General features: G+C 39.6%; 1 protein-coding gene across 13 annotated transcripts in view; it reads right to left on the reverse strand.

Annotated features, from left to right (window-relative positions):
* Positions 1 to 24,667, reverse strand: part of CACNA1D (calcium voltage-gated channel subunit alpha1 D) — a 392,778-nt gene that overhangs the window by 142,750 nt on the left and 225,361 nt on the right. For all 13 annotated transcript variants that reach the window (XM_065551032.1, XM_065551031.1, XM_065551034.1 and 10 more), the window contains one exon: positions 10,315 to 10,484. In XM_065551032.1, coding sequence (XP_065407104.1) covers positions 10,315 to 10,484 — 170 coding nt within the window. The remainder of the gene's footprint in view (positions 1 to 10,314; positions 10,485 to 24,667) is intronic.

The raw sequence follows: 24,667 nt of genomic DNA on the forward strand, positions 1-24,667 counted from the left end.
TAGGTAAAATCCTAGGCCCTGTTGAAGTCATTAGGAGTTTTGCCACTGCCATTTGCCAGGATTTCACCCTGTTTCTAACAGGGTCCTAATCAATCCTATTTCAATTTGTGACATTGTGGGTGTAGTGTTGGGAAAAAGTGTGGGGAGCAATGATAGAATAATAGACAATATAGGGGACATTAGAAACCTAACATGTATTAAACGCTAATAATAAGCCAACAGAGAGGCTTGGTAGTAGTACTATGAATGGCAGTATAGAGAGACCAAGCTTCAGGAGTGATAACAAGTCTTTCAGTCCCAAGTGGAACTCAGTAGCAACACTGCACGAGCACACCCATCCTAGATCATCCAAACTGGCACTGGCATCTGCACTGAACAGGCTGAGTTATATGACTACAGCCTTTTAAGGAGAAGGAGTTTATGGGGGGAAATAACAGTGTATAGGATGAATCAGTGGAAAACCTTATAAGCTTAATGAGACTGGCCTTCTGTTAGAGTTCAGGTATGCTAAGCGAGAGACATATTTTTCCTCCCTAGAAAATATGAATGCACAGAAATACCCAGGGATTATCTTCTTTATTAAGATTTGCTCCCTTTTTTTGGTGCTCCCCTGGAAAGTTCGTCTAGAGCACTAGAAAATATCACCGTAATTCAAATTATATGAATCAATTTCAAATGTAATGTGATTGTTTTAAGCAATATAAACACCGCATGCAACATTTGATATTTTCCAAAGCATACAGTATTTAGGTCAAATATATCAGCTTTTGCCAGACTCTTAGCTGTTATTCAACTAAAATGATTGTGCCTTTCCACCGTAAAGCTGGCTGCTCCAATAATTCTGTTATATGTGGGATTTGCAACTATATATCCCTTATTAATATCATTGTGACTTGGACAAGTTGCTATTTCTGTGATTTTCTAAAAATACACTGCAGAATTTTTTTAAGCCAAGCTTATTTGTTTAACAGAAACATATCTATTTGTTTACCCGCCTACGTCTGGGAAGTACATGAACTTTCTAAAGGTTGGCATTTTAAAGACTGACCAGCTGATGAAGGGGCAAGTTAAACAGTTTATCATTGAAAATTTCCCAGGTATCCTTAAATTGTAATTCAGGTCATTTCTACAGGAGATCTTTAATAAACACACACATCTCCTAATCCAAAGAACTGAGTAGAACTGGTGTTCAAATCACACATGATGGAATTTCTGAGGTTTTTTTCAGTTTGCTTTTTTTTTTAAACCTAGGAAATTGCAAACAATAAAGCACATTAAAAGAACATTATTATAGTTGCAAAATCAAACACTCTAAAGTTAGAAAATGCCAGAATTAAGGTTGCCTGTGCAACCTTAATCTGGCCTCCCAGCTAGTATACATTATGATACAGTCTTTAATTATAAAATTACATAATATTTTTTAAACACCAGATCGCTGCCTCATTTGTTGCAGAAATTGGAAGGTTTGTAGAAAATAAATAGGGGCACTATACTCGCTGACATTGAAGCCACTCAGTGTTTGTGCTTAAGAGATCCTTACTGGGAGGGAGCTGCTCTGTGCCACACCATAGCTATGGGACTTGTTTATCCCCTACAGAGTTAGGGCTTATGTGCACTAAAGGGGTATAAATTTTAGTGTGCACTAGTGTGTTGCACACAAACTGGCATGCACTAAAAGTTTCCTGCTGTGCGTTAATGTAATCCTGTTTCAAACAGAACTACATTAACACACATTCGGGAATTTTTAGTGCATGCCAGCAGGGTCCACACAGGCCAGTTTGTGTGCAACACGCTAGTGCGCATTAGAATTTATACCCTTTAGTGCAGACTAATGCACCATGTAGACAAGCCCTTAATGTTGATCCTGTCAGTATTCGTTCCGATAGGTTCTCACTCTCCACTGGCAACCCCCATTGAAAGTCTGGTGCAGGTGGGGAGGCTTTGGTAGCCTGGCTCCGAATAGTAATAGTATAAATGCGTCCGCTCTCCATGCAGATGTACCAAATGAACTAGCCCTCCACAGATTACTTGAGATCTAAGGGATTACTGCATGGGTCTTGGGAACCTGGTATACTCAATAAAACAGATGGAGAACATGATTTATCTGGAACTAGCTGAGGAAAGAGGGCCTAATCTTGCAGTCCTTCTGCAATCTTTCCATGGAGGTGGAGGTTCATGAAAAAATACATATGGCTGGAAGAGAATGGTTTAGGGTGGGATTTTTAAGTACGCAGTAGGAGCCTAACTGTGATCCCATTGAAGTCAATAGAAAAATTCTCATTGACATACACAGGAGCAGAGTTAGGCCAATGCTGACTGTTTTTGAAAATCCAACTCTCAAAGTCAAAGGCCCCAATCCTACAGCCCTCTCTTACACATGAATGGTCTCAATGGTTTAGCTGGTTCACTTCCAGTATATATGAAAAACTACTGCCGTCTTTTAGCATGTTTTAAAAAGGTATTCCAGCTCATAAAAGTTATCCAAGCCGCTAGAAAAGTAGATTGAATAGTTCAAGCAGTACAAATAATTTCAAATTGAATCAACAAGACCATTTAAAATATCTAGTAAGGATTTTCCTGAAATGTGTTACATATATTTTGTTCAATTAGCAGATATACTTACTTATAGGATATAATCTAATATCAAAATAATTTACTTGAATTTTACATTTTGTTTATTTTTTCTAGTATTTTCCTTAAAATGCATTTCCTGTATCCTCTCAATTTACAAATTTCTGTTTGGATTGATATTTTTCATATCATAAATAACTGGGTCAGATTTGTCAAATGTACTCCAAATCTTAGCTGCTATTTAACAAAAGTCACTGCCTCACCACAACATGTAAGCCATTGTGCTGATAATTCTGTTGTACGCAGGATTTTAAACTAGAACTAGATCTTCCTAATTGCTATCATTGTGATTTTGACAAGTTGCTATGTTTGCCATTATTTAAAGGATGTAGACAGGAAATGATCAACTACATTTTAAAAGTCTTTCCATAGGAAAAAAAATTAACAAGACGAAAGGAAAACAGTACACAGCATAAGAACATTGTATTTAGTTTGTTAAATTTTGCATTCATTGTGGGGGGGGACACAACAATCGAAGCAATATACAGTTCTAAAACATGCTGTTCTAAACTTACACTATAATCAGTTATACAGCTTCTGAAATGCTTTGGTAGGTTTTTTCATATTTGAATTTAAGAGATGCTTTTCTATCTGGCTCACTTGCCTTTTGAAAAGGTAAGCCTACGCTTAAACTAAAACACTCTCAAACAAAGGCACACTTCAGTGGAAATCTAAATGGATAAAAATGAGCCTTTAGAAAGTTAAAGCACTGCAAACAGCAATCTGTTTGAAGCATGCATTTGAAATAGCAGATCATTTACATGCATGATGCATGTCTGCATGCAAAAGCTGGTTATTTCTATATTTTTAAAAAGGCATATATGTTTTCAAGAACCAACATATAAAATGCATCAGTTGCACAAAAGAATGCTCAACTTCAAAACAGAACACATTTTACCATGTTTATTGGAAGAACTGCTAAAGCAGCTAAATCTGCCTTTCTTCTTTTCCATTAAGTCGTCCAATGTAACCCCTTCGTGTTAAGTATATGTAATCCCATCATTTACGCAGTAGATGGCAGCAGTTGCAATGCAAAAAAATAAAAACGTGTCCACATATACAATACAAGAAAAGTCAGACAAAACGCAGAATGAAATTACCAGCCGCACAACTCATCTAAAATCTTTCACCACTGACACTGATTTCTGCATTTTGGACCAAATCCTTGCCCCTTTGGAGTCAATGGGAGTTGTTTCACTGAATTTGAAGGAATGGGGATTTGGTGCATAATTAAAATAACAGTTTATGAAGTATCTTAGCAATTTATTTTTCATCTTAATAGTTAGAATGTGTGCTATTATTCAACAGTACCTAACACTCACTGGTTAACAGTAAAATTTTTTACAGAATTACAAGGGTATCATATAAAACAGGGGTTCTCAAACTGGGGGGTCAGGACCGCTCAGGGGGTTGCGAGGTTATTACATGGGGGGGGGGGTAGTGAACTGTCAGCCTCCACCCCAAACCCTGCTTTGCCTCCAACATTTATAATAGTGTTAAATATATAAAAACATATTTTTAATTTATAAGGGGGGGGGTTGCATTCAGAGGCTTGCTATTTGAAAGGGGTCACCAGTACAAAAGTTTGAGAACCACTGATATAAAATGTTTAAGTTACTGAAGACAGAGGCATAGGTTAAAATTTCAAAAATGATGAACTGACTTAGGAACCTAAATCCCACTTTAAAAGTACGTAGGTCACTTAGCCTAACCCCCATTGATTTAGGCTCCTAAGTGACTCAAGCACTTTTGAGTATTTTAGCCAGTTTAATTTTGCAGTGATTGCAGGACTGAGTCCCTTATTTCTGAATGTGCAGAGATCAGACACACGTCTGTGATCATGAATGTTCCATGTGGAAAAGGGGCATGAATGGAGCTAGCAGGTCTATACTTTATGCTAAAGAATCCTTTCCGGAAATTAGTAATTTGTAGGAGTATATTTGGAAGGTGACCACATTTATCTCGCAAGTCTTTACAGACCTTTCCTGGAAGCTCATTATTCTGGTGCTTGTCATTTAAACTTCACTAAGCTCCCAAACCAGAAATTCAGCTTCATAATGCAGACAAGAGGGCTCCTTCCTTCACGAAAGGTATCTGCTGAATATCTACATAGAGATCTTGCCTCCTTTTATGCATACCTTCACATGTAATCTGAAATGCAGCAGAGCACCTTCAGATAATCTTTGAGTGTCAAATGGAAGGAAGTGAGGCCACTTTGCAGCCCTTACTCCTTCTTCACACATTGCCACAGATCATGCACAAAATTATATTCAGTTCTACTTTTTAAAACACATTTGCACAAATAGGCTAAGAGATTGCCTATTCAGTGGAAATTTCCATTCAGCGTACATAAGTGGGCCTGCTTAGTGCCAATACAACACTGGGAAATCATTAGTTTATTGTATAACAAAAACCAGTGCACTTTTGCACAGCACATTATAAAACCTTTATGACTCAGTCAAATCAAAACTCATTTTCACTTAGTATCTTGAAGGGCACAACTACAACCCAGAGACCTTCTCAGATGCTTACATGTGCTTTGTTTGTTTTATAGGGTGAAATAGACTTAAAGCCTGTGTCTCTGCCCACAGGAGGATCACCCATATCTCAGCTGCACGTGAGGATCTAGCCCATTGGTGTTTTCATCACCCTAATTTTTGTTCATTTTGTTCATTTTTTTCTGCTTGAGATCAAAGCAGGTGGCATCCCTGCAGGCCAAGGTGAAAGTAGGGGGAAAGTATGGGTACAATTTTCAAAAGTGCCTAAGTTTTAGTGCTTTAGGAGTTTTAGTGCTATTAACAAACACACATTTAGCAATAAGGACCCTAGGTCCTATTGACTTTCAATGAGATTTAGGTTAGGTCTACACTACCTGCCTGAATTGGCAGGTAGAAATCGATCTCTTGGGGATTGAATTATCGCGTCTCGTCGGGACGCGACAATCGATCCCCAAATCGATGCTATTACTCCACCAGCGGAGGTGGGAGTAAGCACCATCAACGGGGAGCCGCGGAGGTCGATTTTGCCGCCGTCCTCACAGCGGGGTAAGTCGGCTCCGATAGGTCGAATTCAGCTATGCTATTCGCGTATCTTAAATCGACCCCCCCCCCCCCATAGTGAAGACCTGCCCTTAGGCTCCTACGTGCCTACGTCACTTTTGAAACTAGGACTTAAGGCTTGTCAACACAAGTTTTGTACTGATTTAGCTATAATCGGCACCTAAACACTGGCAGATTTTTAAACTGATAAAGTTAAAATTATACAAAAACTGTGTAGGCACCTAAGTCACTTAAGAGTTTTTGAAAATTGTACCCACTATCTAGAATCTTCCAAACAAGCTCAGCTAGTAGCTAAAATACATGGACTTATTTATTTACTTTGCAGATACTAGGGGAAAGATCTTTGGTGGTGCTAGAGCTCCACTAGGAACAGCTGAAGAAACAGGAGGGAAAAAAAGTGGCTTTAAGCTACCTTTGCACTCCCTGACTTCTAGGGCTGTTGAAGGGCAATTTGGGGGTTCCTCTAAATAACATCTGGCTGCAAAGTCCCACTACAGCTTGGGGAATCTCCAGCTGGCCAGATCTGCCAGCTATCTGGCTGCTTCCTGCTGCTGGAACAGTACAAAACAGCCAGAGGAGGAACTGAACCTCTGTCCCTCAGTGTCTAAAAGCTGACGGACGGCATTCAAAGGCGACATTAACAGTTCAAAGACAATGCAGCACCAATGGAGTTCTGATAAATGCATTAGGGTCCAGATTTTCAAAGAACTCTCACTGAAGTTAATAGGAATAATGAGAGTGTTGTGGTGATTAGTTAGTTAGTACAGGGCTTTGAAAATGTAACCTGCTAAGTGCTCAGCAGCAGAGTTGTATTGTATTGGTTGAAATGACTCTCCTCTGTCATTCCTCATATATTTCTCATGTTATCAGTTTCGTTTTGACATAGGATAAATAACTGTCCTTGCCCCTGCAAGGCTGCCCATGGTCTGAACATCAATGTCAAGGTTTTTCCCAAAAATGTGTTTTAATTACTTTCTCCTGCAAATTCCCTGCCCTGAAAGTATCTTCTGACAATTAACATAACCTAAAATAACATAATCATTAACAATGTACAGACAAAGGCTGCCCCATTCTTTCCACAGCTAAGTAAAGACATGGTTCTGCTGTATGGGGGAACCTAACCCACAGAGAAGCCATTCCCAGATCTCCACCGCCTGTTGCAAGCCACTGAGCAGTGCTCTGGGGCAGGTCTCTTTAGGGCAGTGCAAGTATAGGTCTGAGATTAGGACAGGCTGCCAAAGGGATGGGATCTGGCCACTACGTCTGCAAATGTCATGGGTCTCCTGGCCAACAACCCCATTAGTGGCTGCATGGATGTACAGCAATTTGCCATTGAGTTGGGCAAGAAGATTGTGACCTTGTATAAGTCCCATGCACAAGGTCTGTTTTCTCAGGTTTTGTTCAGTGACCACTGTGACATTGCACTCCATATTTTTATAAAAATATGTTTGTAAGGGTGGATACGATGTAACTGGAATATACTTTATGCAAAAGGTCTCTTGTAAGGTATCATTAAAAGCTTATAATCTACTGAGTGTCATCATCATCCTATTTGTATGAATGTATCATTCTTGTATCTGAAAGTAGGAATATGAAATATAACTCTGAGGTTCTATTGTAATTATGCAAAGTGTGGGCAATTAATGGTGGTTTGGAATCTTGATGGCTCCCATTAACTAGGACAATTGGTTGTAGATGACTCTGTTTACTTGTAAGCCTTCCTGTATACGTGCTGGGTAATGAAGTCTCACAGGACATGTGAACATGTCACATGATACTGGAATCCATCTTTAATCCAGTGCTTTCCCATTTAGATGGAGGGGGGGAACCCAGAGAGAGACAAAGGATTCCCGCCTTGTGCCAAAGCTGTAAAAGGGGATGGAATAGAACAAAGGGATCCCAGTCATGTGGAATCCCCTGCTTTTCATCTAAGATGCCTGCTGGAACTAACAAGAACTGTACCAGGGGAAAGGATTGGGCCCAGACTAAGAAGGAGTCTAGTCTGTGAAAGAAGCTTATTGAAACATCTCTGAGGGTGAGATTTACCTGTATTCAGTTTCTTAATGTATTAGGCTTAGACTTGCGTGTTTTGGCTTTATTTTACTTGGTAACTTACTTTGTTCTGTTATTACTTGGAACCACTTAAATCCTACTTTTTATTCTTAATAAAATCACTTTTGTTTATTATTGAATCCAGAGTAAGTGATTAGTACCTGGGGGAGCAGTGCATATCTCTCTATCAGTGTTATAGAGGGTGGACAATTTATGAGTTTACCCTGTATAAGCTTTATATAGAGTAAAATGGATTTATTTGGGGTTCAGACCCCATTGGGAGCTGGGTGTCTGGGTGCTGGAGACAGGAGCACTTTGTAAGCTGTTTTCAGTTAAGTCTGCAGCTTTGGGGGTGTGGTTCAGACTCTGGGTCTGTGTTGCAGCAGGCTTGCGTGTCTGACTCAACAAGACAGGGTTCTGGAGGCCCAAACTGGCAGAGAAAATGGGCTCGGGTAGTCTCAGCACATCAGGTGACAGTCCCAACGGGGTCTCTGTGACCGAACCATCACAACCACCATGTGGACACAGACTGTACTCTCTAAAACATACAAATTTCTTTTATTTATCTTAGTCTTTTATACTGACACACATTACGCCAGTATATGAGTGCTTTCCATATAAGATCAATAGCAATAGCAATGCTTAGTGAACTCCAGACTGTCTCTGCCTCTTCTGCCTTTCAAGGATAAAAACTCTGCATGGGCTGTCTTTTATACATATACATTACCCCTTTTAGGTAACAACACCAGCCCAAGCTTGCCTCCCACTCTCCCACAGTATCAAGGATAAAACTCTGTTTCCTCTAAGACAGTAACATGGGTTCAGACTTTATTGGCACTGTGAACCAAAAGTCTAATCTTCTGGAATCCGGAACTCTGGGGACAGGAGTTAGCCTAAATATTATTTTTATGTGACAATAAGTTCCAAAACCAAAAAAATGATTTCAATAAATTTCAGGAACAAACCACACAATATTTACCAGTTTTGACAAACATTATGCCTGGAAATCATTTCTAGCTACAACGCTGATTTGCAAATCAATGAAGTATTACATTGATGTTCAAAAGCTAAGACATTATTGAAATATTTTAAACATATGGTAACAAATATGTTTAAAAGAATGCAGTTTCTTATAATTAAATAACAATACTATACTAGCAATATCAATAACAATGAATATGTATTAATGTAATAAGGAATACTGTTCCGAGTTTCTGTCCATGACAAATCACTCCTTGCCAGATTCTGATATCTCTAATTATACTGAATAGTATCTTGCTGGGTAAATAGCTCCCACTGGTTCCAGTAGAACTATCTGAGGAGTACTCAACATAAATAAGGGTGTCAAAATCTGGCCCTCAACCTCCAATCTTATGGGTAACTGCATTTTGTTAAGAAACCCCACAACAGAAATGTTTTAATTCCACATGGTCACTCATCTACAGCATCATACATTTCATATTAAAACTTTAATCACTACTTTTCAAATAAAGTAGAAAGTATAAAAACCTTTCCATTAGAGGTATATTTGAAATTTCTGAGTTACACAGACTTTAGCTGACAACTACAAACCATGTACAATTGTTGCAAAGTCATAAAATTAACCTCTTCATTGTAGACATTTCTGCTAAGACTTTTTGGTGTAGAAGCATTTGAGGACTTTCATGATATAAATCTGAAGGTGTTAAAACATTTATTGTTACCATTGTCATTATTACAGTACTCTATAATAGGTGAACTATATAAAGAAAGCAACAGTGACCGTTTTTTAATGTTGACTAAAAGTCCACAAAGATTTCAAGTATTTCACCTCATGTAAACACTCCTCATAAAGATATCTTCATATACCATGCTTAGGGCTTCTCTACATGGCAAATTACTACACGGCAAATTGGTGCACTGTGGAGTCACACCCTGGCTTGCTGTACATTAACCCACTGCCTAGACCTAGCCTTAACTGCTAGACAAGAGGGGATGTCTGAGGTGTAATTTCTTTCCTCACAGAATTAGTGGAAACCATCTTTTTTAACACAATAGAAGGCTTAAACATTTAATCTTTAGGTTTTTCTCAATGTCTCCTGTTTCTTGGGGTTTGAATGTGGAGTTAAGAATGTACTTTTCTGAGCCATTTTCTTCTAACTCTAATACACACAGCCACTGACAATCATATATCCCTTTTGGCTATGCCAGTAAGAGTCTAGATTTGAAATGTCATTGAGTTGCATGCAATTTGTATAGCCACTATTATTTTAGAAACCAAAAATAAAATAGAAAACCTTTATAAAACAATGCTTTTCAAACCTTAATAGTGGGTATCAAAATAGAGTGTGGATCACGGTTTGTACAGGAGTAAAGCAGGGCAAAATCTGGGGATACGTTTCCAGTCCATTTGTTATGGCAGTAGGTAAATGAATATTAATAAAGATGTGGATACTCAACTAATGCAAATTTTTACACAACACTAAATTAGTATAGTAATATTTGATATGCTATATTCTCTCCCTTATTTCAACTTTTCTCCAAGCAGTCCAACTGTCTTTCAGTGGGAGTATAAAGTGTAAAGAATACGTACTGTTCCGTTTGCCTTCTTCATCACCCTCCTCCTCATTCTCAGGGTCAATGTCTTCTGCCTGTGTAATCCAATCTAAATATCCCTTCAGATCCTCTTCAAGCTGCTGCTTTTCACGCAGCTTCTGAAAGTCCCCTCGGGCTTTGGCTTTTTCTCTTTCCTTGGAAAATTCCCTATTGAATTCAGATAAAACAGAACAAATATTGATTATAAGGCTGCATGGCATTTTTGACAAGGAATCTACATTGAAGACTAGATTTGACACAGCAAAAGAACTAAAGATACTATACAGAAGATTTGAAAGATTTGTTCAAAGCAAGACTGTGGTGCTAAAAGTTCATGCCAAATTTCTTTCAAGCTACACTTTTCATAACTGGTAATACATACAGTTTATAAAAATCAAGAATTCTATTTACCAAAGAGTACAGTTTCTATGATTTTGGCCTCTACACTCTTTGAAGCCTCAACTGTTGTGAAATTTAAGTCTAATTAAAAAACTTAAACATTATTCTGTCCGGCTCCACCAGAATTTATACTCCCGGTTTTAGCAACGTACTCCCCAACTGAACTGAGGGTACTTTGAGAGAGTGCTGCTTCCAACACAAAAAGAAGATGGTGGTTTAGACTTGCCCTCACCTCTGCTAACTCTGAGTTAGGTGCTTTGCCAAAACTATTTATGTCAGTACATGTCCTGACTATGCTACACAGACAAAGGATCTCCCTTAGGTTGTCTTACTTTCCATTAGGTCAAGTAGAGAGGTTGCTCAAGATTCTGAACCTTTTTCCCCTTTGTTCTCTGTGAGAAGGCCTCCCAAATCCTGTTACTCATAAATCAGGATTATGCCCTTTTGACTGGTTGTCCATTTGTTAGGAAATATATTCTATCTAGTTCAGCCTTTTGTGATTCCATTCATCCCTTGTGCCACTTCTTATCACGAGATTATCTTCAAATGGTGTGCGGCTCATACTCTGCCCTTACTTATACCCGGGTGTTACCACAATGACTTCCAACTTTCTTGCAACATGCACTTTGACACATGATCCACACAGATTTTTGAGACACATTGTGCAATATCATGGCTGTGAGCTCCAGGTCTTCCTTTGCTAGAGTGTTCAAACATTTTCTAAGGTGCTTAAGTACCAATAGATATGGTACTTGTGTAAAGAACCATAGGTTGCAAATAGGTTACAAGTGATAGTACTGTCACTATAGGACTTCTTGCAAAAGATCTGAAGGGTCCTCATCTTAAACCTATCATTGGACCTAATTTTGTCCACAGATAGGCTGGCAACTCTTCCATTGGATTCAACAGAAGTTTTGCCTTTCTACCAGGGGAAGGAATTGGTCCCATTATTTGGAAAGTAAAGCATACTCTATTGGAAAATTTCCAGCCAGTTTGTGACAGGCACAAAAGAAGCTTAACAAAGAGGTATTCATATAGATACCTCTGAAATAAGATGGGCTAGATTGTGTCTATTAGGCTGGCCCACATTTATATGGGTGATTATTACAAAAGAAAATGCCCATCGTTTGGGTTTCACTTTAATGAAATGACATTACAGCTTGGGGAACAACTAACTAAATTTTTAATTCAATCGTTTACAAAAATATTACAACTGCTAGGTATTAGAAACTAAATAAAATGGTTTACATCAAATGTAGGTATGCAGACCAGATATTTGTACTTCAGCTCCACTTCTAATCCAATTTATAAGATCTAATAGTGATCAATACATTGCACAGGAAATGATAGAATAGACACCTCAAGCAAACAAGCATTGCAAAAGAAACGCCCACCCCCAATAATCCCACACTGGCCAATTTTTAAACCAGTGCAAGTAAGAGAAGAATTTGGCCTTCTGTATTTTTAATAGAACACTCATTTAGATATTTATGTTGATAGATTTATTGAAAGTTAAGAAAATTAGTGACTTTCTGGAAAGAAAACTGCAGACTTATGAGAAGGGGCCAACTCTTGGGCACTGCACCTATGTCCAGTTTGGCAGGGTGGATGGAATCCCTCCCAACCCAGTGGCAGAAAGTGGGACAGCCAGGGAGACACACCCTATGCTCCCTTTAGGAGAGGAGTTTTGGCCAGTGAATTTGTGTAGCCCTGTGTCTGATGACCCACATTCCTCCATCCACTTTGTTACAGAGAGTGCCAACTGGGAGCTGTGCTCCCTGATGTACAGGTAGTGCAGAGTCCCCTTGGGCACAGGGCTGTATTAAGGAATAAGTATAGGCACATACCTAAGGCTTCCACCCTAGCTATGCCATTGAAATTGCAACTTTCATTTAAAAATAAATTATGTTTCTAGACGTCACTGTTGCCAAGAAAACCTTGTAAACATTACCTGAGTGTAACTAATGCAGACAGCCTGAAACAATAGCTTTGAGAGGCATGAACTGCCCTGTTCATTTTAATAGAGTATTCAGTTCCATTCTCTGAGTCCTCCCCCTGCAGAATCTTCTTGGTTGACTGGAGGCTGAGTCATCCCTCACCCATACAGAACTCAGCCCTCCTGAAGGCAAGGAGCAGTAGTCCAGTGAGGGAACTGTACTCCAAAGAGGAGCAGGGGCAAGCTACCACCAGCCCTTGTGTGGATCGGTGGCCCCTGACACCGCTACTCCAGGGAGAGGCGTGATTATGGTGCAGGGGCATAACCTACTTATAACCTTCACTAGTTTATTGATAAGAAGAACCTATCAGCTGCAATGATTTTAATACTGTTTAAAGAATTGTGAGAATATGTAAATAAATCTAAAAAATAAATAGAGTAGAATCTACTTAGTTTTCTCGTGTTTGGAATGATTGTATAATTTATAGTTTGCAGTGTTGTTGTAGTCGTGTTGGTCATGAGAGAGACAAGGTAGGTGAGGTAATATCTTTTATTGGTGGAAGGGACAAGCTTTCGAGCTTCACAGGAAGAGGAAGAGCTCTGCGAAGCTCAAAAGCTTGTCCCTTCCACAAACAGAAACTGGTCCAATAAATGATATTACCTCACCTGGCTGTTCTCGCTGTATAATTTACACATGAAGGAGATCAGTTTATACTGCTCTCATTCACTGTAGCATTCCATGTAAATAAAAGATATTTTGGGGGGATTCACACATGATGCAACTCCAAACTATATATATTTGACCCATTACTTCAAGAGCAATGGCATTAGTATTTGGTTGAATGGTGAGCTCAATAAAGCAGCTGTACTTGTAATTGTCACGAAAACTGGAAATGTATATTCAAGCCTAACCCAAACCATCAGTGGCAGAAGCAATGTGGGAAAAGATCCCTTTGAATTTACAGCAACATTTCCATAAAATTCGCAGACTGTCCATAGTCCCTGATAAACCCCAGTGTCCGCAGACCGGTACACCTTACAGAAGATAGTCTGGATTTATGCTGACCTTTGTGGTAGTGGGAGCTATATCCGTATTAATAGAGAAAGCAGTGGGAGCCCGCAACTAAATATGATATCCTCACACTCTGAATTTCAACTGTTATACCCTGAAATTTTTTTCATTCCATATCACATATTTCTAAAAGGTATGGATCAGTGGTTCTCAAACTATTGTGCTGGTGACCCTTTTCACATAGCAAGCCTCTGAGTGCAACCCCCCTTAAAAATTAAAAACACTTGTTTATATATTTAACACCATTATAAATGCTGGAGGCAAGGCGGGGTTTGGGCTGGAGGCTGACAGCTTGCGACCCCCCCACGTAATAACCTCACGACCCTCTGAGAGGACCCGACCCCCAGTTTGAGAACCCCTGGTATGGATTGTTCATGCCACTAGATTTACCACTGCAGGCCCTCCACTGCCAATCCTATATTTTTAAAGCTTAGTTTGCCAACTGACAAAGTCTACACTGGTGTAAACTTCCTCAGAAATGTCCCCTTTAGGTATTTCTTTTTTCTTAAAGGAACTACTACTCAGGGATATGTCAGGATCTAAAAAGTTCTTCCCCATTAAATTTTTATACAGAGCTCAGTGACCATAGGCAGTTTAAGAAGCTTTAATGAGCTCCTCCTTAAAATTAAACCTGTTCTCTCCACCCTTTCTCAGTTTGGTACAGTTGTTCATTAAGGGCTGAAATTCAAACACAGCCAAACACAGGTAATGAGCAATTTTAGTACAAATTTTATGTCTCTTTATTTAGTGTAGGAACTGAATTTTATCAGCCCTCATCAGAAAATACTTCCCAGTTAACATGATGTCACAAGGACAATTGTTGAAGCCCTTATCCTTTTGAAGCTAGTAACTTTTCTTCACGTGAAATGACATATTAGAAAATAAATGTGAGTTTTAATCAAATAAGAACTGCAGAATTTAGCTCAAATATTTTTAATAAGATATGTGCAATCATAGGTACAGAGTTGTGTTGCCAATACTGTATGACATGTAAATAATAGAAAGCTTCTTATTTTTAAATATTACATCTAAGTTTGGTGTCAGTATACTGCCTTCGTAGAGTGGTGTAAAAGTGTTCCATGAACGGCTTTGGGCCTTTTCACAAAGCAAATATATTAATTGTTTAATTTATTCAAGAATTAAAGAGCTCTTCACATGCAATCACTCCACTTTTGTCTTTCACTTGATATTGCAGAAACTAAATATGGAGGCATTTACTACAGCTCTTCCCAGTTAGGATTTAATTCAACAAAAATTAGATTTGGCATACACAGAACACAATCCTGATTTATTAGATGGCATTTTAATGAAGCTGGAGAACACCAGCACTCACTTTCCCTTTACTATTCTCCACCAAGCATCCCGAGAGGAGATACTTAAAAAGGGCATCTCCTTTTACAAAAATATTTATGAAAAAAAAGCCCCTCAGCAGATCTGTCTGAGAATTAAGTTCTTTATTGCAAATTTTAAAAAGTTTAGTTGTTTGGGCAGACAGGGTCATAAGTCCTTTAGAACAATGGTTCTCAACCAGGGATATGTGTAGCCCTGGGGGTACGCAGAGGTCTTCCAGGGGGTACATCAACTCGCCTAGATATTTGCCTAGTTTTACAACAGGCTACATAAAAATCACTAGCGAAGTCAGTACAAACTAAAATTTCATACAGACAATGACTTGTTTATACTGCCCTATAGACTGAAATGTAAGTACAATATTTATATTCCAATCGATTTACTTTATAATTATATGGTATACATGAGAAAGTAAGCAATTTTTCAGTAACAGTGTGCTCTGACACTTCTGTATTTTTATGTCTGATTTTGTAAGCAAGTAGTTTTTAAGTGAGGTGAAAGTTGGGGGTACCCAAGACAAACCAGACTCCTGAAAGGAGCACAGTAGTCTAGAAAGGTTGAGAGCCACTGCTTTAGAAAATCCTGTTTGCTTCATAGAAGGCTGGTTTTAAGCCCATATTGGATACAGAGGGTACAAAAGGGGCAGTGCTCGTTTCCGTGATTTGCCCACTTAGCTGTGGGTCTGCTATCCCAGAGGTGGTATCTCTTGAGAAAATAGCTACCCTGATGTGCTGTGGAATTAAGACAAGGGACTTTTGTTGGCTGCTGCTACAACTTTTTACTTTGCTCAGTTAAGTTGTTCAGGTTTGCTTCATAAGAGTGATGGATATATGATGTTTGTGGGTTAAGCACTATTGAAAGCTGCCGCTATTGAAAGGATCAAAGTAAAACAAGTCATTTAAGAAAAGAAACAATTGGCACGGCTGCTACTTCTAGCAGCACTTCATTCATGGCTGAACCAGCTTTTAACTTTCACTTTTTATTAAAATAAGTGCACGCGGGGAATTAAGCACAGTCCTCTACATACATAGTTAATTTTTGGGGTGATTTTAAACACAGCATAGAAGTCAGGCATTGTCATGGTGAAGTGTGACTGCAATTTATCAGTGGGGGAAGTTGCAGCAGCATTTTATCCCCAAGATTATGATGTTTTTCACTTTTATTTTTAAAAAAGCTGACCATACAAGGGAGTGTAATTCCCTTCATGGGTCTCCATTTAAAACCATGCGTTAACTTCAATGGAGTTGAATAGGTTTAACTGAGTGTAGAATTTGGCTGTATGGTAGGTTTTCTGTCACAGTACAACGGTGAAAAAATCATCCCTTAGACATACACACCTGGCCTTCTCTGAAATCAATAGAAACCATGTGTGCATGTTGGAGAGCAGAATTTCGCCATATGGGATAAGCTTGTTATCACTATAGTCTTCATAGGTGTCCTCCCCCAAATTTGATTGGGCGAGACTCTGCTTTCACATCAGTGTAAACTATAAACTTTGGCAGAGTTACTTTGGGTACACTAGCATATATGAGCTCAAACTCTGGCCTACTGCCTATAAAATCTCAGTTTAAAAATAAAGCTCTTTTAATGAGCATTTAACAAGTATATGAGTCAACAAACTTCTATTTTTGTTTTAACTCCTACAGTTTAAAAACAGCCAAACTGATTACTGATTCATATTTTTAAACACAACATGCTAAGACTCTGTAGGCCAGCCTGCCAACATTGCGAGGGATACCTTTTTGCAAGTCTGGCCTAATGAGAAACACTTCTACAAAGTCTTAAAATCAAATATGTTTTTCATCAACTTCTCTATTTTCTTTCGAAGTAGCTTCTTCCTTCAAAGTAACCTGCTTTTTGATTAGTGACCTATTATCTACCTAATTCCGATTTCCCCTTCTTCCCAAATACAGTACCACTGAATCAGGAGTCACAGTCTGCCTGTAACGTGACTGTCCATTGATCAAGTTCAACATGATCATAATTTGTAGCACAGACAGGTCCTTAATAATATTCTGTAACCAGAGAAAAGCTTTCTAAAGTCTTGTCTACTCTACAAAAGGCAGCTGTATTATAACTGAGTCAAAGTCAGTTGAAAGAACAGGAGTACTTGTGGCACCTTAGAGATTAACAAATTTATTAGTTAGTCTCTAAGGTGCCACAAGTACTCCTGTTCTTTTTGCGGATACAGACTAACACGGCTGCTACTCTGAAAAAAGTCAGTTGAGTTTGCAGTGCCGATGTGAGATCATTGAGTACAGAATTGCTTACAGATTCCTCTTCAAGAATCCAGTGTATTTAGTGACTGAACTGGCAGCTTTGCTCCTTGCTGACTAAAAATGGTCTTTTGTCTCTTTGCCAAATGAGGATCTGGAGACTGCCCCCTGATCAGTTTATCTATGCAAGTACAGTACCACCTGCAACAAGCAATGCTGAGGGAAAAGCAGGGCCAACGAGAAGGGGGGAAGCCGGTACAGATTACTGGGGCCCAGCGGTCCGGAAGGGGGCCCGGCTTCCCCGGCTTCCTCCCCCTGTCATAGGCCCTGCTTAGCCGGTCCACCCTTGCTGGGGTGCCCGAAAATTTTTTTTCACAGGGGCCCGAACCTGCTCTCGGCAGCCCTGGGCAAAAGCATACAAATTGAAGCGGTGTACATTCATGCCCTGATACTTTGGAGCAATTATTTCATGCCAGGTCTTTCTAAAGAAGCCAAATGGTTCCTGCTGCTATGCATAAACAGAGATTCTCTCTTTATATTGGGATAGATTTTCTTCTGTGGGGGAGAACTGCTTAGCATAGCAGAGTGGCGGTGGGGGACATGCAGTCTGGGAGCTGGTTACAGCTCTGATTCTCTGCCTGGCTCAGCCTAACTCGGGGCAGGTTAGACCAACCATAGAGTCCTTAAAGGACCATCTCCTAAATGAGAATAGCCAGAACACAGCACTGAGAACCACTGATATAATCTACCCAGCCATCAATGCAGATTCCCCAAATTCCCATTTGTCTGAAGAGAGGATTCACATAATAATGGAATTTTTTGTACTTACACGCTTACAATGTAGATGAATAGCACATAGAGAGGGTTTCATGGAGTAGTAACCAAAACAATCAATGAATTAGCAGACTCAAATCAGACAAAGAATTCAAACTTTAAACAGTACAAATAAATATACACAAGCACTCACACCCGGTTGCACATATACCATGAAACAGAGAGACAAATAAAATAGACAAACTATAATGTAGACTATATCCTTAATGACTGGGTTTTTATATACAGTATAGTTACTTGCTCTGTTGCACGTCTAAAATAACTGTATGCTGGATCCTGCAGTCTTTATTTATCCTGAACTCCTATTGATCCCAGTGGGAGTTAAGCTCAAGTAAGGAGGATTGGGTCCTTTATAAGGAAAACATTATGATATTCACTTCCTTTATTTAGTTAATGTAGTCAGTTAGAGTTAGCAATTGAGCAAAATATACAGTATATTCTAGCCATGGCAGTCCTGGTGCAGTTCTGCTGCACAAAGGAATGCAGCAAGAGGTGACAGACTTCTGCGGGGGTAGTGGACTCCTTGAATGGCATGAAGCCAGCTCAATGCAAGATGCTGGCTTGTTAGCACACATGACTGTAAAGTGGAGACCTACTTGTTCTATGATGGAGTTGTCCTGCTATGTGTGTGGGCAACCTGAAGGTGTGCTGCATTTCTCCTAGGAAGGAACCTTTTTGAATCAGCACTAAACAAAGGCATGATGGATTTATTAGCGGAAGATACATTGTGGAAGGGTGCTTTTTATGTGTGTTACTACATCTTTTAATAGGTTCAATCTGCCAATGTGTTACCTGATGACAGAACAAGGAGTAATGGTCTCAAGTTGCAGCTGGGGCGGTTTAGGTTGGATATTAGGAAAAACTTTTTCACTAGGAGGGTGGTGAAGCACTGGCATGGGTTACCTAGGGAGGTGGTGGAATCTCCTTCCTTAGAGGTTTTTAAGGTCAGGCTTGACAAAGCCCTGGTTGGGATGATTTAGTTGGGAATTGGTCCTGCTTTGAGCAGGGGGTTGAACTAGATGACCTCTTGAAGTCCCTTCTAACCCTGATATTCTATAATTCTATGAATGTAATGAGCACCCTCAAGACCCATAACATTTTTGGAGTTGACTGTGCTCACCACCTTCCAAGAAGTGATCAGCACCTCACAGGATCAAGCTTTATTTTTTTAATGTTATGGCGAAGTCAGAGACTTTTATTTCAGTCAGCCATGTGATCACTCGCACAACAATAAAATAACATAGTTCAGTTCATAACCTGCAAAATTCTAGAGCTGAATACCATTTCCTCTCCTTTCTCATGTATGCTTTGTTTATTTATGTACTTTTTATCTTTTCCTTTTGCTTTTTTTCTATTAAGCCTTTGCTCTGCCAAGAAAAGGAACACTGTCAAAATCTGTTCATTTTCCTTTAGCCAGGAGACTATGGATGACAGTTCACTGCCATTTTCTATTTTGTGTATCATTATTTAAATGTCTTTTTCTATGATTTTTCCATGTGTACTGTAGACAAGGATTCTTAGGCGTACATGCTTATCTTGGCTAGCATATTTTACATTACATGAACTGATTATCATTGCGGGTGAGATTAGCATGTGTGAGTGCTGTGCTCTTAGTTCCTAGAATTATTTTACACATATATTGCTGCATTGCAAATAGTGTCATAGTAATGAGATGCAAAAAAAAAATTAAAACTATTTTAGTAACCTGTAAGACTTTCATGTAGAAGGATATATATATAAGGACATGTCAAATCATATGCTTTGGTGTTCTTAAGTAAGGAAGTAAATGCAACTTACAGAGATTTATTAATGTGTGTTTGAAAGATCTTCTTATTTGTTCCCATGGCTACCCAAAGAAGTACTAATGCCTTCAGCAGAATACAACCTCCAATGATAAGGACTGTCTTGAGGAATAGATTATCATGCATCATTAAAAACTATGCCTCTTGATAAATAAATAATGAAGTTTTGTCATTTATTATTTTCTTTGTTCACAGAAAAACAGGTTAGTGTATATTGAATTAGTGAATTAATATTGAAAAATATTATTTTTACTTGAAAAGGTATCTGAAAGGTATATGTATGTTTATGCATTTCCCCTCCACACCCTGTTTTTTGGGTAATGTATTTAATATTCTATTTCATTTTAAGTTGTAACACAGATCAGTACAAACAAGACCCACTATCAATTTCTGTGCCTTGTACTTTTTGGGATTTATGAGCTCAGAGTGTGTGGGCCCCACCTTCTGAGGGGCTAAGCACCTCTCTGGAAACCTTCAGTATCTCTCAGAATTGGATCCTGTGGACCAGCTCCTCAGCTGTGATAGGAGAACTATGTGCTGCTCCATCAGTGCAAAGCTGCCCTAAAAATACCTTGCCTAGTCCACCTGCCTAGGGAGATCCTTGAATGGAGCAGAGCAACTGCAGTGCCTGCTACCCCACACCCACCTCCCTGTGTCTGGCCCTGTGGACACAGCTAGCAAAAGAAAGCATGACCACAGATCCCTATATATAGCGAATTCTGGGTACCGTCAGGACCACAGGCTGTGCTAGGGTACGCAAGGGGATCCAAGACAGATCATACAAGGATAAGGGCAGGGGCTGCAGAGAACCATTTAAAGTTTTTGCGGAGCATAGATTTGTCCCCTCTCCCCGACCTGATCTCCTCTTCCCTGCTTAGGCATCCCTTCACTCCTCTACAACAGTCTGACCCCCCACCCTCTCCAAATATGAGTGAATGGCACTGCAACCAGGCACATGAGGTCTCAGCACCACTCAGGTTTAGCCCAACCAAAAAGTGGTCAGCCCCTGGCCTGAGTAGCTCCCCTGGCTCCACGGCGATAATAAGGGGAATGCAAAGGTGGCAAAGACCAGCTTTGTAGCAGCCAAGCCCTCCTCGGTTTCAGGTAAGCATCTGGCTCCGCGTGGACAAATACTGCAAGAACAACGTGAATTTGAAAATGTGGCCCATAGTGTGAATGCTCAGCTAATGTTTCCCTGCCTGCCTGTCAGATTGCTGAAGGCTATTCTGAAGGAGATGAGTGAATGTGCATGTTTTGGATCAGTCTCATGAAAGAAGCAGTTATAATAAAAGAGCCAAAATTATGTCATCTTGTGGACTGGCAGCACGTTTGTGCCAGCAATGCACTATTATGCAGGAACAGTGGTTAAGCATTTTGGAGATGAAAAGCTTCTTTTAGTGTCAGGTGTATGGGTCACAAAAAAGTAATACTTACAAGATGTCTTACAACTCCGCTGCTAGCTACCAGCTGTTGTTCACACCCATTGCCATGGATAAAAATGTCAGCTTTGATGACAATTAAACAAGCACCAGCAGACATTTCACTTTCCTTTTTCTCACTAGCGGACAGTAATTCCAATGGAAACAGCAGCCTGCAGCCAACAGCGGAGTTAGAATTCACTTGTTAATAGGGTGAGCAGATGTCCCAATTGTATAGGGACAGTCCCGATTTTTGGGTCTTTTTCTTATATAGGCTCCTATTACTCCCCGCCCTCTGTCCCGATTTTTCACATTTGTGTCTGGTCACCCTACTTGTTAAATACTTTCAGGTGTGGCTTCCAGCTGAACCCTGCTGAGTTGAGCATAAGACTCTCTTAAGTGGTTAGATTCCCTTACATCTATGCATCTACTTACCCAACCTGTCTCAACCCAAAGAGTCAGTAAAAGGTGTAAGTTGAACATTGCTGTTATCCTACTTTAACTTCTAAGTCTCAAGAAATCTGGCTGAAACGAAGAGAGTCTAATTTACACTGCTTTACAAATCACATCTGAACGTGGCCCACAACAGTCACCGCAAAATAATTATTGCATACCTATGTATCTTTTTTTCCTGATTCTTATTCCTAAATTCTAGAGCTGAGTGAATGATTCACTATGAATAATTTATCTGATGACCTTAGCCTACTTTTACACCCACAGGATATCTGGTGGCAGATTGCAATTTCCTTGAATTTATTTGTCATTGAAATTATTCAGGTTTTTTTTCATATTGCCAGTTTATTAGATATATGGCTGCATAATGAACAGTTCTGTTGGAGAATTTGAGACACACCATTCACCAATCAGGCTATTCTGGTTAATTGTGGTTGGCCAGACAAATCTCAGGATGTTGCTCTGGTACCTTGAAAGACTTAAGTGTGCTACATGAATATTCATATGGGCAAATTAAAGTCCAGTCTCAGTGTTTACGTACATATGCAACTTTGAAATTCTCTTTCTGCAAATATTTGTGGCATTAAGCTTGAATCCCCAAATATTTGTGGAAAGTGAACACTAAAGGGGCATAAGCATGGCCAACATACAGTCATTCAAAAATGTGAGCAAATACTCATGGGGATTTGTTTGCAGTATTTGCTCAACTCTACTTACTTCTGACATTTTACTACTATGAAGTCTCCAATATTGACTGAGCACCACATTATCTGTGTTCAAAAATATTAAACCTGTGTGACACCATTTATTCTTGTCCTGATTCAGTGGTGATTTCTACATTTTCTTATTTGAAAAATTAGTTAGTTTTATCCTAAACAATGTATTTGAGCTGTATAGTAATATATGACCCATTAATCATCTGACTGCCCTCTTAATGGTTGTTGCACCTTCATATGCTGAACAGAGGTGTTATGTGAACATTTAATACATGCAATATATACTGAACATGAAGAAGTGAGCCATACACTTTTCTTAGGTAAAATACACAAAATCTGCATGGCTATGAGTCCAATCCAGCAGTCTTTACTCAAGCAAATCTCCAACTGACTGCAGGATCAGGCTTGTATGACTTAGCCTCATCTGCACTGCCAGTTATTTAAACTGCATTTAACATCAGATCTTTACTTTTATGACTCTTCTTTGTATTATCTGTATCAGAAAGATAATAAAGTACCTTGTCTGGAAGATAAAACAGGGTTTGGAAGGTTTGATCCTATTATCTTACTCAGACAGTAGGTATATTTAGGGGCAGATTGTGGCCTTAATCTGCGTCCAGTGGTGGAGAGAATGCAGAATGGTCACAAGCAGTAAAAGCCAATGGAAGAATTTTGACTGACTCAGCAATAACTCTTTCCTGGGCTGCAAGGGATTGTACTGGAGTGCAGGGGCGGCTCTAGCTTTTTTGACGCCCCAAGCACGACAGGCAGGCTGCCTTTGGCGGCATGCCTGCAGGAGGTCCCCGGTCCCATGGATTTGGCGGCATGCCTGCGGGAGGTCCGCCGTTCCAACGGATTCGGCGTACCCACCGCCGAATTGCCACCGAAGCCGCAGGACCGGCGGACATCCTGCAGGCATGCCGCCAAATCCGTGGGACCGGAGACCTCCCACAGACATGCTGCCGAAGGCTGCCTGACTGCTGCCCTCACAGGGACCGGCAGGGCGCCCCCCACGGCTTGCCGCCCCAGGCACGCGCTTGGAGCGCTGGTGCCTGGAGCCGCTGCTGCTGGAGTGGCAGTTCTCCCCAAGAAGATCATGCCTCGTTCACGCACAAAGGTGCAAGATGGAAAGGCTTCTGCCGCCAACCCCTTATGCACCTGCACAGGGATGAGGACAAACCAGACTTTGTTTGTAGTAGTATCATGCAACTAAAATAGTTTTGCCATTGAGATTTCACTTTGAGAAAGACACAATTGGGACCAGTGGTTAATAAAGAGAAAGCAAACGCAAGACTTTTGATAAGGTGAATTACTGGAAAATGGTTTATACTGATCTAATTTTTGCTTGTGAATCCCTACTGAAGTTTACTATTGGAGGGAATATTTAGAACAAATCCTCCCTTGTCAGCTTGTTTCTTAAAATTAAAATATTTACTAGGTATAGAGACCTCTCTGTGTTAGTGCTCTCATTTTAAATATCAGCCATTAAAAATAAAATTATTAATTTCATTTTAATGCATGACTACTTAAGGAGATACAATTTACATTGATGATCAGGACATACTCACCTTCAGAAAGGGCTAGATGTAAAACAAAAGATCTCCCAAATCATCAGAGTCATCCACATGTACAATATCTAAACAACATATCAAACATGCAGTGCAAAAGAGAGAGGCAGTACAGAATATGATGGTGTAGGTGGCCACAGAATAAGATAGGAGTGCAAAGATAATGAATGAGTATGTTAAAACAGCAAAGAGAGATCAAAACAGCAGACAGATTTAAATGTACACAGAATAACTTGACACTACAGAAAATGCCATCATAAGGAAAAAAGGCATGTTAAGACACAAATCAGATTTCAGCTTTTAAAATCCAAATATCTGTGTGCAGAGCCATGTTTTTTAAATCAGTTGGTGTTATATTTGTACTACTAGATTTTGGTCAGTTTAGAACAATTTGTTAGATTTATCATGAATTAAGTTTCATTTGATATTTTGGAGAAGGTAAAAAACAAATCTGAAAGGCACGCTGAGAACTTTTCTGATAAGAATAAAGAACACTTGTGCTACACGTTTTATGTCTGACTCATTATGAAAAACACTAGTTTTTAACTGATAAATACTAGCAGGTCCTGAGGATTATGCTAACATTG

Source organism: Chrysemys picta, chromosome 7, assembly GCF_011386835.1.
Source record: "Chrysemys picta bellii isolate R12L10 chromosome 7, ASM1138683v2, whole genome shotgun sequence".
Classification (NCBI taxonomy): Eukaryota; Metazoa; Chordata; order Testudines; family Emydidae; genus Chrysemys; species Chrysemys picta.